General features: G+C 39.0%; 1 protein-coding gene across 1 annotated transcript; it reads right to left on the bottom strand.

The window, feature by feature from the left end:
• Positions 1-12,777: 12,777 nt before the first annotated feature.
• On the bottom strand, positions 12,778-15,439 carry LOC126262480 (gamma-glutamylcyclotransferase-like). The gene is made up of 3 exons (XM_049959143.1): positions 15,092-15,439; positions 14,833-14,966; positions 12,778-13,387 (listed from the first exon to the last, which is right to left on the bottom strand). Exons 1-3 carry the CDS (start codon positions 15,194-15,196, stop codon positions 13,093-13,095), a joined length of 534 nt encoding a protein of 177 aa, XP_049815100.1. The 5' UTR covers positions 15,197-15,439; the 3' UTR covers positions 12,778-13,092.
• Between the last annotated feature and the right edge of the window lie 1,456 nt (positions 15,440-16,895).

Below are 16,895 nucleotides of genomic sequence, written 5' to 3'. Positions count from 1 at the left end.
TTTGAATACATTAGTTTAGCATAATCTTCATAAGTCATTGCAGATTTACTATAATTACTGAAGAAAATACAAGAGTAACATAAGATTAGGTACCTTATTTAACAGAGAATAAGACGACACCTTTTTCTTAGGAGGCTCCTTTAGAAAAAAAAAAAAATTTAACATATTCTGTCTAAACAAAATTAGAAAATTTTACTGACAAGATATCTGCTTAAAAAGTTAACATCCTACCTGTTCTAAACTTCAGCCATTTATTCAATGTCTACATTGCCTACTTGATAGTACAAGAGTAATAAAATAAGGTAAAAAATTAATGTAAACAATTTCTTTTTTTTAGCCTTTCATTTGTGTGTGGTAATACTATTTTAATCATCACTGTCATCACCTTAACAGGACAGCTGTGAAATTTATATCTCTGTTGTCACAAATATTTGGCTATTTCTCCCAAATATGTTGTGATTTCTGAAGTTATGGTTAAGGTGGGATCTGAGAACACAACCCTTCTATACTGATGTGAGAATGTTACAACATTTCTTACTTCTAAACATATAGTCTTCCCGCCACTCTATCTTTAACTACATTGAACCAGCAGCTAACACACCCCCTTTCATTCCTGTCATGTCACACTGAGGGTCGACAACATTGCTGCACGAAACATATTAAGTTTGCCACTAGCCCCAGTCTAAACTCTTACAGAAATGTATTTGTCCAGTTTTAAAGTCTGTCAGATTCCAAGTACAAATGGATTCATCAAGCTGTAGTTTAAACACGGTAGATGTTCATTAAAAGCCAAAATAGTTGTACTGTATGGATTCAATGGTTAGCAGCATGACCAAATTTGCTGCCCGCTCACCGCTCCCCACCCTGCAGTCTTCTTACTTGTTAGTTCTCTGCCAAACTGGTGTCACTGTCCACCCTCACCTCTTCCATAGTGCTGTGCTTGAGCAGTAATGAAACACAGACAGACAAAGTAAGAGCATATGGACTACCAGACCAATTGTGTGATTGGATTGAAGAGTTCCTAGATAACAGAACGCAGCATGTCATTCTCAATGGAGAGAAGTCTTCCGAAGTAAGAGTGATTTCAGGTGTGCCGCAGGGGAGTGTCATTGGACCGTTGCTATTCACAATATATATAAATGACCTTGTGGATAACCTGGAAGTTCACTGAGGCTTTTTGCAGATGATGCTGTAGTATATCAAGAGGTTGTAACAATGGAAAATTGTACTGAAATGCAGGAGGATCTGCAGCGAATTGACACATGGTGCAGGGAATGGCAATTGAATCTCAATATAGACAAGTGTAATGTGCTGCGAATACATAGATACAAAGATCCTTTATCATTTACCTACAATATAGCAGGTCAGCAACTGGAAGCAGTTAATTCCATAAATTATCTGGAAGTAGGCATTAGGAGTGATTTAAAATGGAATGACCATATAAAATTAATTGTCGGTAAAGCAGATGCCAGACTGAGATTCATTGGAAGAATCCTAAGGAAAAGCAGTACGAAAACAAAGGAAGTAGGTTACAGTACGCTTGTTCGCCCACTGCTTGAATACTGTTCACCGGTGTGGGATCCGTACCAGATAGGGTTGATAGAAGAGAGAGAGAAGATCCAACGGAGAGCAGCATGCTTCGTTACAGGATCATTTAGCAATTGCGAAAGTGTTACAGAGATGATAGATAAACTCCAGTGGAAGACTCTGCAAGAGACACACTCAGTAGCTCGGTACGGGCTTTTGTTGAAGTTTCGAGAACATACCTTCATCGAGGAGTCAAGCAGTATATTGCACCCTCCTACATATATCTCGTGAAGAGACCATGAGAATAAAATTAGAGAGATTAGAGCCCACACAGAGGCATACTGACAATCTATCTTTCCACAAACAATACGAGACTGGAATAGAAGGGAGAACCGATAGAGGTACTCAAGGTACCCTCCGCCACACACCGTCAGGTGGCTTGTGGAGTATGGATGTAGATGTAGAGTATCTTCTAGGGCAGGTAATATGTAACGACAGCAACTAATACATAAATAAAAGATACCAACAACCATTCAGTGCAATTTTCGAACCTTTACTCGTGCTGCAATCTAGTGACGCCTGTTCATTCTATCCTGGGCAACTAACGATACTGGCCTAGTCACTGGAAGCCATATTGTTTGTGACATAGACAGAGTAGATCTGTTGTTCATAAGCCATGTGTCTCATAATGTATTGCTCAACATGTTGAACTTTGTATTCACTTGTGGATTAGGTACTAGCTGCTACAATCTTCTGTTAGCAAAGAAAAGTTTATGAATTTGCAGTTCTTTGAACAGTAAGTAAAGTGGCTGGCAGTAAAAGTAATTACATATCTCAAAACAAAGCTGTCAGCACTCTTTTTGTTACCACACAATGAGGATCTTAAAAAAATTAATATGGCTAAGGAAAACTCCCACCATTTTCACAAAGCTAAAGAAACCAGTAATATGCATAAAACATTTTACTGAGGAATGCATGATCATGATGGAAAAGTTTGTCGTTGATGTAGAAATAAAGACATTTCAAAGAAGATATCCAAAGCTGAACCAATGCAATGCCTTCAATTTTTCCAAATTTACCAGAATACTTGACAACAGCTGGACCCTCATGTAGAAGATTATGTGATGTAGAACGTGACAATCTTGAGAAAGCAGTGCAAGAAGTTTGGAAGATTGCACGCAATATGAAAAACAAACCACTATTAAAAATGGGGACAGTACTGCTGTGTCAAGTGTGAACAGAGGATAATGCTGTGTTTCATTGATGTCAGTAATGAATTACCAGCTATTTTAGGTTCTGTAACTATTAATATTAATTTCAGGGTCCTACTTTCTGTCAACAGATACAAAATTCCCCAGCATAAAGTGCCCACTGAATATAATTCAGTAAAAACCAAGCATGCTTTTGATAGAATATTGAGATATGTTGTGTTCAATAGTGTCTGGAGGTGACAGTTTAAACAAGTGTTTGATGGTTGAAGGATCCATCCTTACTCAACCCCTGCTCCCAATCCCTTACCTCATGGCTCATACCCCTGTAATAGATCTAGATGCAAGACCTGTCCCATACATCCTCCTACCACCACCTACTCCAGTCCGGTCACTAACATCACCTATCCCATCAAAGGCAGGGCTACTCGTGAAACCAGTCATGTGATTTACAAGCTAAGCTGCAACCACTGTGCTGCATTCTATGTGGGCATGGCAACCAAAAAGCTGTCTGTCCGCATGAACGGCCACCGACAAACTGTGGCCAAAAAACAAGTGGACCACCTTGTTGCTGAACACGCTGCCAAACATGATATCCCCATCTCAATGACTGCTTCACAGCCTGTGCCATATAGATCCTTCCTACCAACACCAGCTTTTCTGAACTGCGCAGGTGGGAACTTTCCCTGCAATACATCCTACGTTCCCGTAACCCTCCTGGCCTCAACGTTCGTTAGTCACTATTCTCACCCATTCAGCCCCCTCCCTGTTCCCATTCCAGCACTACACAGCCGTCATTTCACCGCCACGCCCAGTCTTTTAATTTCTTCTTTTTATTTCTCTCCTTTCTGCTACTTACCCCCTCCCCCCCTCCATACCTTCTCTCCTGCCCTCTGTCTAAACTGCAACACTTCACTGACTGCCACTCCCACCATACTATCCCTCCCCGCCCCAGCCTCCTCCTTACCCCCATCCAGTCGCCGCTCCCATCATGCACTGGTGCTGCTGCTCGCAGTGTGGTCTCAGCTCTCTGAGACTGCAAATGTGTGTGCAAGTTGCGTTTGTGTGTGTGTGTGTGTGTGTGTGTGTGTGTGTGTGTGTGTGTGTGTGTGTGTGTATACTGCTGACAAAGGCCTTATGGCCGAAAGCTTTAATTGTGTGAATCTTTTTGTTGTGCCTATTGCAACTCAGCATTTCCACTATATGGTGAGTAGCAAAAAAGTAGTAGTACTTTAAAAATCATGGAATGTGTGGTTTTTCAATAAATTGCTATGTGAATACTAAATACATTTCTTTTAAAAAATAGTTCATTTCCCCTTGTCCTTTACGATAAGTTTTTACCTTAAATTTTGATGAAGTGTCTGCCACAGAAAGACAGAAGATACCACTTTTAAGGATTGTATGTTGTACAGTTTTTGGAGATAGTTCATTTAATATTTGTATCTGAACACTCCAGTTCCTCAGTGTATGAGGGAAATTTAGAGGTGAGACAAAATGTGAAGTACAATGTTTCATGTTAAATATGCTGTAGTGAGATATAAAACAATAACTGGGTAAAGGTCTTAATTTTGCACCTACACCAAGTGCAGTACCTCTTATAAGTTTCGTAAGTGGTGTTGAACAAGCTGTATGTCCCCTTCCTATGGACGCGGCTGAAGAAATAAGAAGGGAAACTGGTTGGATTCTTCTGAAAGCTCCTCCTCAACGCAGTAATATAACCGCTGAAGAAAGGGCTGCAATACAGAACCTTCGAGAAGATCCGGAAATAGTGGTGCTTAGGGCTGATAAAGGTAACTCTACCGTTTTGTTAACTCGTGGACTGTATTTGGAGAAGATGTATAGTCTACTTAGTGATACTATGTTTCGGAGAATTGATCAAGATCCAACAGCACATGTGCAACGGAAGACGTGTGCACTTTTGAACTCTTCCTCGCTAGCTTCAGAGACCATCAAGCGGTTAAGACTGCATGGCAGCGTTCCACCGAGACTGTATGATCTTCCTAAAGTGCATAAAGAAGGTCTGCCTTTACGACCTATAGTGAGTAATATTGACGCACCCACATATGACTTAGCCAAACATCTAGCTTCTTTGTTGAGACCATTTGTTGGCAAATGTTCACACCATATAAGGAACTCTGCTGATTTTATTAACAGACTGGGGACTCTCCACTTCAGTAGTTCGGATCTTCTAGTGAGTTTTGATGTAGTTTCCATTTTCACAAAAGTACCTCTTGCGGATTCCTTGATTCTAATTGGTCAACAGTTTGAATCGGACATTACTGCTTTGTTTCAACATACTCTTTCCTCAATTTATTTTATGTTTAACCAGGAATATTTTGAACAGTCTGACAGTGTCACCATGGGCAGCCCTCTGTCTCCTCTGGTGGCTAACCTCTTTATGGAGGATTTTGAGGAGAGAGCATTTGAATCAGCTGTCTGTAAACCAACTGTTTTCTGGAGATACGTCGATGACACCTTCATAGTGGGGCCCCACGGAGAAGAAAAGTGAATGGAGTTTTTTCATCATCTTAACTCCATCCATAAGAATATTCGATTTACTATGGAACTAGAGAAATATGGCTGCCTTCCATTCCTGGATGTTTCCGTTAAACGGAAAAGTGGTGGCACTGTGGGACATTCTGTCTATCGCACGCCCACTCACACTGATTTGTATTTGCATTCTTCAAGTTGCCATCACCCATCCCAGACCATGAGTGTACTTAAAACCCTTGTACACAGGGCACACACAGTGTCGGATGCAGAGAATTTGCCTAAGGAACTGGCACATTTGAGGACGGTGTTCAGAGCCAATGGGTACTCGACCCAGCAAATTAACAAGGCCTTCTCAACTAGAGCCAGGAACCGGGAAGTGGATAAAGAGGAGGGCGCGCCAGCCAAGTCCCTAGCTTTTCCTTTGTGGCAAATATCTCTTTCAAGACAGCAAGGATTCTTAACCATTTTAATGTGAAAGTGGTTTTTCGTCCGCCTTGTAAGATTTCGGATTTGCTGGGATCGGTGAAGGATGATTAGTTACTGTGGAAGGCAGGAATTTACAAAATACCGTGTCAATGTGGTATGGCCTGTATAGGACAGACAACGCGTACAGTAGAAGAGCGTTGTACAGAACATCAACGTTGCACTCGCCTACTGCAACCCAGTAAGTCTGCAGTTGCGGAACATTGTATTTCTAATGGACATTCAATGGAGTACGACAAAACTTCGATTTTGGCCACTGCAAATTTTGGGACTCCATTATCAAAGAATCAGTTGAAATATGCATTGCAAAAAATCTAATGAACCGTGACAGTGGTTACCAATTGAATAACGCACGGAATCCCGTCATCTCCGAAATGTGCTCGAGACAAAGACGCCAGAAGACTTCGATAGCTGCGGCCAGTGACAATATCGCCGGCAGCTGAGTACTGCAGTTCCACCAGCGAGGGCGCTGCCGCTGGGCGGTGTGGCCCTTCTGTCTCCACAATTGCAACGCACGCACAGCAGTACTATCAGCGCACTATATAAGCTGAAGCAGAGAACGTCTTCGTCAGTCCTCATTCGGCTCACCTGAAGATGGCTGGCAGTTGTCCAGTCAAAATATCGTGCAATGAAGTCGACGACGACCGGCTGCAAGCCCGAAATCTTTTTGAACAGTTGATTCGCTGGGAAAATTTCACATTTTACATAAGTTGACCCCATATTTTCCAAATGTCAGATTTGGAAAAAAATTTGTCAGGTAAATACAGATTTATTTGTACAATCTTTATAAAAATTATCTAAATACTTTTATATACTTTGTATGTGGGATTTTGTCCTTTTTATCCTTCCATATAAACAATATGCAGATGTTACTATTGCTGTAATCCTTCTCTTATCCGGCCATATACTGGTAATGACACTCTGTTTTTACAGGCAAAAGTGAGAGGTCATGACAGATATCCAGTTTTCTTCAGTAATTTAAATGGCTGTAGCTTATATTAGTGACATCGTGTGAATGGATAAGATCACTATGCTGAGGAGAAATCTTCAATTTGAGACACAGTAAAAGCCATATGGTCAGAGACTAGGTATATGATTGTAAGCATGAAAGTGGAATGTATCCAGATTTGTAGAGAGGTATATATATATATATACACACACACAATGAATGAGTACTTACCTTGTGAAAGCAATACAGCATGTTCAGTGTATCTGTATAGAGACTTAGGTGAGAATGCAGTGAATATAAAAATACAAAACTGGGAAAGTAAAGTAAATGGAAACTGGAAATTACTCTCCAAAATACTTTACGCATATGGCCTACTGGGACTTGATTGATTCTTCAGACTTTCCCTTTTTGTTTACAAGTTGAACGAGAACAAGTCCGAGATTTGTAAAAGTGGAAATTAAGGTAACACGAAATGCCTCATTAAGGTAAATAGCGGGCTAAATTTAGCATCTCATGTTAATTAAACAAACCATGTTATTAAAATAATGATCTTAAAAAATTATAGTGTATAGTTGGACAAAAAGTGTATATGAAAGAGAAACTGCCTCTTGTTTAATTTAACTTTACGATGCTAAATATCTTTCTGTAATAAAAAGACAGAAATCTTTACATGGTCAGAGAGCAAATGGGTTTTAAACCATGGTGATGGATATAAGAAAATTGATGACGATTGTATGTATCAGTTTGATGTTTAAGATGAGCTTCATGCCAATGAGGTGGATTACTGTTGACGCAAAACAGTCATTACAGGGCAAGTCCTGCAAAACCTTCTGCAAATCAGTCTTAAATGGCTTACCTAGGCACACATGGCTCTGCTTAGATGGACTGTATAGATCTCTAGCTGTTAATGGGAACACATTGGAACCTCACACACACAAAAACAAATCTCTCAATGGTATGCGTGCGGTGGGGCAGTAGAGATTGCCAAAACCAACACAAATTAAGGGGCCTCACAGAATAGTCCTCTGGAATTGCATTAAGAAAGTGAAACCTTGGTTATTGTAAAAAAAGCTCAACAGTGTAAGAATATCCTCTGTAGTGGTACGTTGCTGCTACAAAGCATAGCAACACATTTTCATTTCACTACACCAATGAAATATGTGCATGTGAAAAATGTGACTTTAATTAGCAGTAGCCTAAAGAACATCTACCGTACGCAGGTTTGTTGCAATTTATGTGCAGATATGAGATAGAAAAATGCGGGCACAGCATAGAAAGTGACTATGGATTTGTAATTTGGACTGGCAATTGAATGGTCATGTGCTCTTTGCAGTTGCACTTTCGGGTTGTGGTGGACTCCAAAATAGAAAGGGACCTGACAACAACGGTTGAGCACTAAAGAAAAATGAATGTTGCTATATAGTCTCTTTGCTAAGCTATCTTGAATTAAGTATGGACATACTGGGTGATCAAAAAGTCAGTATAAATTTGAAAACTTAATAAACCACGGAATAATGATAATGTAGATAGAGAGGTAAAAATTGACGCACATGCTTGGAATGACATGGGGTTTTATTAGAACAAAAGAAAAGAAAAAAAAAGTTTACAAAATGTCCGACAGATCTCTTGCGTGCGTCGTTTGGTGATGATCGTGTGCTCAGCCGCCACTTTCGTCATGCTTGGCCTCCCAGGTCCCCAGACCTCAGTCCGAGCGATTATTGGCTTTGGGGTTACCTGAAGTCGCAAGTGTATCATGATCGACCGACATCTCTAGGGATGCTGAAAGACAACATCCAACGCCAATGCCTCACCATAACTCCGGACATGCTTTACAGTGCTGTTAACAACATTATTCCTCGACTAAAGCTATTGTTGAGGAATGATGGTGGACATATTGAGCATTTCCTGTAAAGAACCTCATCTTTGCTTTGTCTTACTTTGTTATGCTAATTATTGCTATTCTGATCAGATGAAGCGCCATCTGTCGGACATTTTTTGAACTTTTGTATTTTTTTTTTTTTGTTCTAATAAAACCCCATGTCATTCCAAGCATGTGTACCAATTTGTACCTCTCTATCTACATTATTCCTTGATTTATTCAGTTTTCAAATTTATACTGACTTTTTGATCACCCGGTACTTTTGGTCAAGCACTGAAGCATCATCAGCTGTCGTGCGCCCAAAAACCCCTCTACTACTACTACTACTGAAGCATCATGTATGAACATGTGTGAAAAGCTTTGTTAATCATCAGTTGTTGTGAGCTGAGGACTTATTTCAATGCAGAAGAATTACGGAAACTGTGTTTTGTGATTTTGCAGCGAATTGTTTAAATATAGAAGCTTTTTTATAGCCGTCACCCATCTGCAATCGGAAAAGAAGTCAGCGGTCAAATATGTGGCACTGCACACAGAATATGTATCAATCTCTTAAAATCAAACCACCAGAAGGAAAGCATGTCACTTTCTCCTGATAAAAGAGAGATGTCTTTCAAGGCTGTCTGTCTCTTCTACACCAACAAAACTTTGGAAAGTATTGCTGTAACTGTGAAATCCATGAAACAACTTTGCAATAGAATGCTTGTGATGAAACTGCTATGATCACGCTACCACAGCTGGGAAGGCAACAGGGGGCAAATACAGGAAAGACTCACCAATCAAGGTCAGTGTGTTCAAAGCCAAAATACACTGCCTGACAAAAAAAGTGAAGCATCCAGATAACATGAATAAATGCTTCACACAGTTATTGCCACATCAAAAGACAAGGTCAGATATCAAGGTAAATTCATACTTTTACATACCATTGCCAGGTATGTACATACTTAGAGTTGCAGTTACCTGTGACAGGCAGGACGTACCCCAATGCCCATTAGCTTTGTACCTGTTTATTGTTGTTACCAGGCCTGGTAGGGTATATAAGGGATGCGAACAGTACCAGATGTTGATTACTACGAAGAATGCAGAGGTGCCGCATACTCATCTGAGACGACATTATCAGCACCTGATAAAGAGTTAGCAAAGGACCTCATTGTGGTCTCCATTTGGCAGGCTGCTCTAGTTGTGCAAAATCCAGCTCTGCAGCACTTTGGATGTAACAGTGGCTTGATTTTGGACTAAATGGGAAAGTGAGGGTAGGCATACTTATTGATCCGGCTGATCATGTCTGACCACCACAAGAAAAGATCACCATATTGCACACAAAGTGGATAGTAAACCCTTCGCATCTGCACCTGCCATCTGAGAACTACTACAACATTCTCTGTCATCCCACACCATTGATCTAAGACTAGGAACAGTTAAACTAAGGAATTACCATCCCATGTGTAGACTGCCATTAACACAACAGAAACAGCTGAGTTTGGAGTGATGCCATGACCAGGAAGAGTGGACTTCCAATGAATGTCATCACACTGTGTTCAGAAAGGAATCGTGTGTGTGTGTGTGTGTGTGTGTGTGTGTGTCCGTGCTAATTTTTTGTAATCACATAAAATAAACATGTTTTATTCCATCCTTATGAAGTATACATCCCTTATAGGTAAATATTTTTAAAAAATAAAGGAGCGTGCAGACAGTGTCTCAGTGTAAAATGTGAACTCATATTATTAAATACTGAAGTTGTGACACACACAAATGTAGTCTCAGGAGATTGCACTCATGTGCGTGAGCATAGCTTGCTTTTCAGTTTACAGACAGACTATACCTCCCCAGAATATCATGTTCAGCTCTTTCATGCAAGCAGACAAAACAATTTCACTGAGCTTGAGAATAGTGGAGCTACTTTCAATTTATTGCATGGTTTGTAGTCATTATGTGAGTTTTTATGTAAATTTATATTCCTATAAACAATGGTTGAGAAGTGCTTAATTTGTAAGTTTACTGCTGTCAGTGACCTATGTAGTTTTCGTGGGAAAGGGTAAATGTAAGGGTAACTGGTAAATGTGGTATATTCAGTCATTGACAGTCTATTATAAAGCCATGTAACCATGTTGTAGTCACAGTGGTGGATTAATGAATGACCAGGTAGTTACAGCTCTTCTCTCACCATTAATTGTGTTACTGATACGCTGCACAAACCTCTGCAATTCAGGAATTGCTGGCACTTGTAGAGTGAGCTGTACTGAGCAAAGTCACTTATCACAAATCCACAGTTTATGTATCAAGTTGGGTGTCAACGTGTCTGATGGAATAGGACTGATCATGTTTATATCTGCAACAGTAATCTGCTGTAATCCATAGCTTGACTTATGCTGAAATATCTGAAGTTCTATAAACCTAGGTGATCTACTGCTTTTACAGAGGGAGCCAATTTAAGTATCTTGGCCTCTTCAGATGTTGGGAGAGCTGAGGATAGGGTGATGAATTTGATAGCCTCAACGTGCAAAAAGCATACCAGCCATTGATAGCGGAAAAAAATTAAAGCAACATTGTCGTATACATATCGACTATGTGTTACACTTGTGGCAGGCCCTTCAGTGTTGAGACCATTGACAGCTCCAGCTGTCGTGCTTTGTTTTATATTAGCTTATTTAACAACTGCAAATAAATACTCACTCAATGAACAGAAAATAACTCCACTGTATAAACACGAGGTCAGTGAAGTTATTTTGTCTACTCACATGAGAGAACTGGGCAGGAAGTTCTGGGCAGGTAGAGTCTGTCTGTAAACTGAAAAATGACCAGCAGTTGTGGTGGGGTAGCTGTCTTTCCCAGAAGAATGCTACTGCTGCCTTGCAGGATCACTGAGAATCCATTTCCCCTCTAGCAATGTAGAACAGTGTGCACAGATTTACATAGTATCTGTTCGTAAGCTTTTCTTGCATTAGTATTATAACTCCACTTTGCAAATCATATCCATATTGAATGTACAGCTAACACACTATGTGTAAAATAAATGCCAATCTGCAAGTGTCTGCACACTGTACCACCAGTGATTTATAAGGCGAGCTGCAGAAGGGTCGATGTAATGTTGTGAGGTACCTTGTAGTTTCTTTTTGTGACATAGTGTGGTAAAGATTAGGGAATTACCTGCTTGTTCTTCAGTTTACAGACCTGTAAGGAGGGAACTTTAGGACCATTATCCAGTAACCTACTTTCTCTCACGCTTCTAACTTCAACACTGCCCATCCCCCCCCCCCCTTTTTCCCCTTTTCATCCTGTTACACTACTTGTGGCCTGAAGATGGAGTGATTTTTTTTTTTTTTTTTTTTTTTTTTTTTTTTTTTTTTTTTTTTTTTACACCTCCAGAACACAATTCATCCTTTTACATGGTTCCCCTGAACTTAATGGGAGTACACACATTTAATATTTGTTCTTAACAAACTTCACTTACCATAAACATTATGCCATCAAAATACTGTTTTTAATAATCTGTGATTTTTCCATCCTTCACAACACGGATCAGTGCTCATGGTCCTAGAGAAAAAATGAATAGGACCTTTCTTGTACGAAATTTATTTTAGTTTAATTTTTTACTGGGAAACATTTTTGTTAGATGCCACATTTTTCGAGATAATCGAGAAAAACATAGAAATGTGACCTTTAAAAAGAACCCTCATCTCCGCACTCACATCCCCTGATCTGGACTTTTAGTATGTTGTTCATTACATTCCCCCTTCACTCTACAAAAGGTTGTGATTACACAAATTTTTCCCCTTATTTTCCTTTGCTGACTGAACTGTGTGTGGGAACTCTTGTAAGAAATTCCACAAATTAAAAAACCTATAATTACTATTTGTAACAAGAGAAATCATTTTCCAAAGATGAAAAATGAACATATTTTAGTTTTTCTACAAGCCAGTGAGACCTAACAAGCCGTAACAGAATTATACCAATATCTCTTTAGAAAATAAATTAAAAAAAAAAAAAAAAGTCAATGAACACACAATTTTTAGATGGTTTTTGAATACGGTAATTCTTTTCTAGTAATTTGTCAGTAAAGGGATTACACAAAAAAGTTATGCAGAATCCTTAGTCATGGGAGAGACAGCACGGCAGGACTAGACAGAACTGGGTACTACCTCTTCCTTGACAAAAAGACTTCAATGTTTCTGAATCCTACAGTTAAGATTTCGTGTTGCCAGGACACATATTTCCAGAGAAAGGCATATTTTATAAATCAGCAGTACACATTTGTTAAATGCTTGTACTAATATTTATTGTATGTCTCTTCAGACTAGTAACTGTCACTGCCTGACATCATAAATCAAATTAAAAATAATAAATGACTGATTACACAGCATTATCAATTCCACCACATAGTATTCAACCATGTGAACATTTTTTTTTCCATACATTCCTTATGGTTCTCCAATTTCTCAGCTATATTAATTACTCAACTTACACTAACAAATACTGCTGAAAAAGTAATTTCAATTTTTTCTCTGCATTCCTATCCTTTAGGTAACCATGTTTAATTTATATCCCTTTTCTGGTAACTACTGACTTGAAACCAAGAACTGTAGATTATTACCAACACCTTCATAACCATTATGCTGTATTTTTTTCAACTGACTTATGTAATCATCTGGTAATCCACTTTCAATTGCTCCTTGTATGACGACATCCAAATAAAGTGCAGATGGCAGCCTGTTTTCAGGAATGATAACTCCTTCAGATATCTTTGTGGGCGTATCGCAAAGCTGATACGAGCGACAATTTACAAATTCTCCTGAGGGCTTCTCCACATCAACTTGCATGGGAAAATAAAATCCATCGTTTACACCTTCTTGCCTGAAAACAGAAAAAAATAATGAATGACACAACAGAATGAATTAGCAAATGACGTTTTTATAATAATTAAAATAGAAAGCATTGTTAATTATGCAAAGTTTACACATAAAATATATTTAATTGTGGAGCTTGTGTTCATCTACTACTGACAACTCATAAAGCAAGGAGTAAGACCATCTTGTGCAGGAGTAAATATTAAGCAATTTTCTGATAACTAGATCATGAGTTTTAGTACTGTATAGAAAAAAAAAAATACAAAGAAAATTAAAGGAACTATCATCAGCATTCCTCCTACAGGCATGCCATAAATTACTTAGTTGAAACAGATGTTTGGTGAGTATTAGTGTTTGAAAACTCTTTGTACAGTGTAGTACACAAATTAGTATTCATGGCTGTGATGTCAGTCACATTTAGCTGCCTATTCTGCAAAACAAGTCTCTGTAAACATGCTTATCTTTTGTGGAGAGACGTATTCATGGTAGGTATTAATAAAATGTGCCACATAAATCAAAAAAAAAAGAATGACACATGCAGCAGAATGCTCCAGGTCACTATCTTTCATTAGCCTGAAGCACCAGCAACAACCAACCATTGTAAATAAAGAGGCAACAAGGATTCTAGTATTTGAAGACAAAGCGATTTAAACTGGAATAACCATGTTGAATAAATCAATTACAAGCTGAGTGCACAGTTAACTTTTAACAGTTCAAAATTGTGCATAAAAAAGTGTTTACTATGGATATTTTAATGTGCATCTCAAATATGGCTTAACATTCTGGGGAAATTCCACAGCAGCTCACAGGTTATTTGCAACCCAAAACTGAAACTTAAATCATTATAGAGAATACTTGTGTGAACCATTACTACCATTAGCATGCATTTACATTACATTATATTGACACACTAATTCTTATGCACAGAACTGTTATGGGAATGGTGGTAGTAGATGAAAACAATTGTTGCATACTCAATCACAATAAACGATCAAAAGAATGGTGCGTGTAACGTACAAATTATCTGAAAAATCTGTAAGAGAATATCTACACTACCACTGCTTAAGTGAATATTTAGCATACATACATATGAATATATTATTTCTCTTTGTAAAATTGCACAGCATACATAAAAAAAGCTGGCCCAAATGTTGTACCATGGTGGGTGGCGCATTACTCTTGTTCCAGTCCTTGAGAAATTATACTTTATGCGTCTCTCTATATGATGTGACAATTAGAAATTTTGATAATTCTTGCAATAAGATTTCTTTTCTATAACAATATTGTGAATCTGACACAAATTGTTCTTTTTCTCAAGAAATCTGTTACACTAATTTGCAACGCTGGATCACCAGTTTAGAAATACTAGGTCACTACTGTTTCGCATTACCGTAATTCTCAGATGGTTTTTGCAATTACTTCGTACACTAACTGTATTTTAAAATTATTGACCTGTCTAAATCCGCCAAATTTGATTTATCAATTTCCCACACCGCTCCCCATACGTGTTTGCCCTTTTCTGGCACTATTGTTGCTACTGCACCTCTCCATCTCTCGGCCCACGTTCCGAAATCCAGTCGGAAATCCTGGAAAAAGGCAATGCAGTACTAACAATTTTCCTAAATCCTTCTTTAACTGTACCTCGCTTTCCTGATATTCGACAAGCTGATGTGTCAATAGTTCTCCCATAGTTTTAATTTTTCCGATTTACCTTAAGCTTTGCTGCTGATATCCTTATTGCTGATGGATTGTTTATGTGAATCCTTTTTGCTAGCAAATTACTTCCGTAAGCAAAATAAAAGAATTTTCCGCCCATCACTGTTTATTTAAGCGCATACAGTGTAAGTGACTTAAGCACTTCCGTGGTATTTTCTAGCAGAGTTTATTTTGCTAAACATTAACCCAAGATGTTCGCAAAAGCGACTTAACAGTCAAACACCATTCCTTTGCCCACAACCTATTCGTGACACATACAGTAAAGTACGTGGCGTGCTGTCGTCATATGACATTGTCATAAACACGCTACTTCACCATACAGTAGAAACCTCTCTGGTAGGGATGGGCTAAACTGCGATTCCCGATATCAGTGACTTCTGTGACCGATACTTTTCAGTAACTGCGATTTTTCGCAGTGAAGAGCCGCAGTTAACGAATTCACAGCTTGTATCCATGGAGGTAAAAGCTCCATGCTTGTATCACTCCGCTATTTCTGCGATATCTGCGACTTATGCGATTTCTGTTACTTCTGCGATTTATGCGATTCATCACTGTAGATGTTACACTGTCATTAGACGCAAGTAAGAAGTAAACTGTGTCATTGCAATCGAGAAATGTTCTCGCCTGTATATACGATTATTTATGAGGGCCTAATGTAACGTTTCAATAACCCAACTGGCATAAAGTTACCTGAAATGGTACTATTAATATTTCCAACGATTCTTGCTCAGTTTTTACGTGGTATACGAAAGAAACGCTTGCCCACAGACAAAATTTAATATTAAAAAACAGTCAGTATTAAGTATCCAGAAAGAGATTTTCACTCTGCAGCGGAGTGTGCGCTGATATGAAACTTCCTGGCAGATTAAAACTGTGTGCCGGACCGAGAATCGAACTCGGGACATTTACCTTTTGCGGGTAAGTGCTCTACCAACTGAGTTACCCAAGCACGACTCATGATGGGACCTTTGCCTTTCGCGGGCAAGTACTATACCAACTGAGCTACCCAAGCACCACTCACGACGGGTCAGCCAGCACGGTAGCTCAGCGTGTTCGGTCAGAGAGCCGGTTGGCCACTGTAATAAAAAAACTGAGTGGAAGGATCAACTAACGATTTTGCACTTGCCTGCAAAAAGCAAAGGTCCCGAGTTCGACTCTTGGTCTGGCACACAGTTTTAATCTGCCAGGAAGTTTCAGTATTAAGTATGCTTTACGTATGTTATTCTTTTGACTCTAGTTTTATATTAATAGAACGAGGGTGATAATACTGATAGTGTGATATTGAGAATCATAACATATATACCACACAGTATCATAGAAGTTCATGTTTAGAATACGGATTCTAACCACATCGTTACATTCGCAAGATTCAGAACCACATTGTCAGTCACTCGATATAGCGATAATACAAAATATCAGTGACAACAGAACTGGAAAAGCTGCCACAGCGACTTTACATCGTCTTCATCAGAAGTAAGGTCTACCCGATGGGAGGCCCTAGCCACACGACATTTCAATTTTTATCAGAAGTAAGGTTAGTTTCTAAGTTCGTAAAAAAACGTAGGGGCATCATTTATGCAAAGTGTGGACCCTTTCCCAATCAACTGCTTTCATTCTTTGATTTTTCTTGCCGTGGCTTTTACTGTCTGGGTTTTGAATATCAGACAACAGACAATGGCTTTGCGCGTAAAGTCCGTTTATTGTAAATTAACTGTGATTTTATGGTAAATATCGGACTTCGTAGTTCTAATAATTCCAAAGCTTTGGTTCGTACTGGAGCTTGATATAATTTGTAACAC

Source organism: Schistocerca nitens, chromosome 6 (genome assembly GCF_023898315.1).
Source record: "Schistocerca nitens isolate TAMUIC-IGC-003100 chromosome 6, iqSchNite1.1, whole genome shotgun sequence".
NCBI classification, from domain to species: domain Eukaryota; kingdom Metazoa; phylum Arthropoda; class Insecta; order Orthoptera; family Acrididae; genus Schistocerca; species Schistocerca nitens.
The sequence above is the reverse complement of the archived record's forward strand: the minus strand, read 5'-3'. Positions and strand labels throughout refer to the sequence as shown.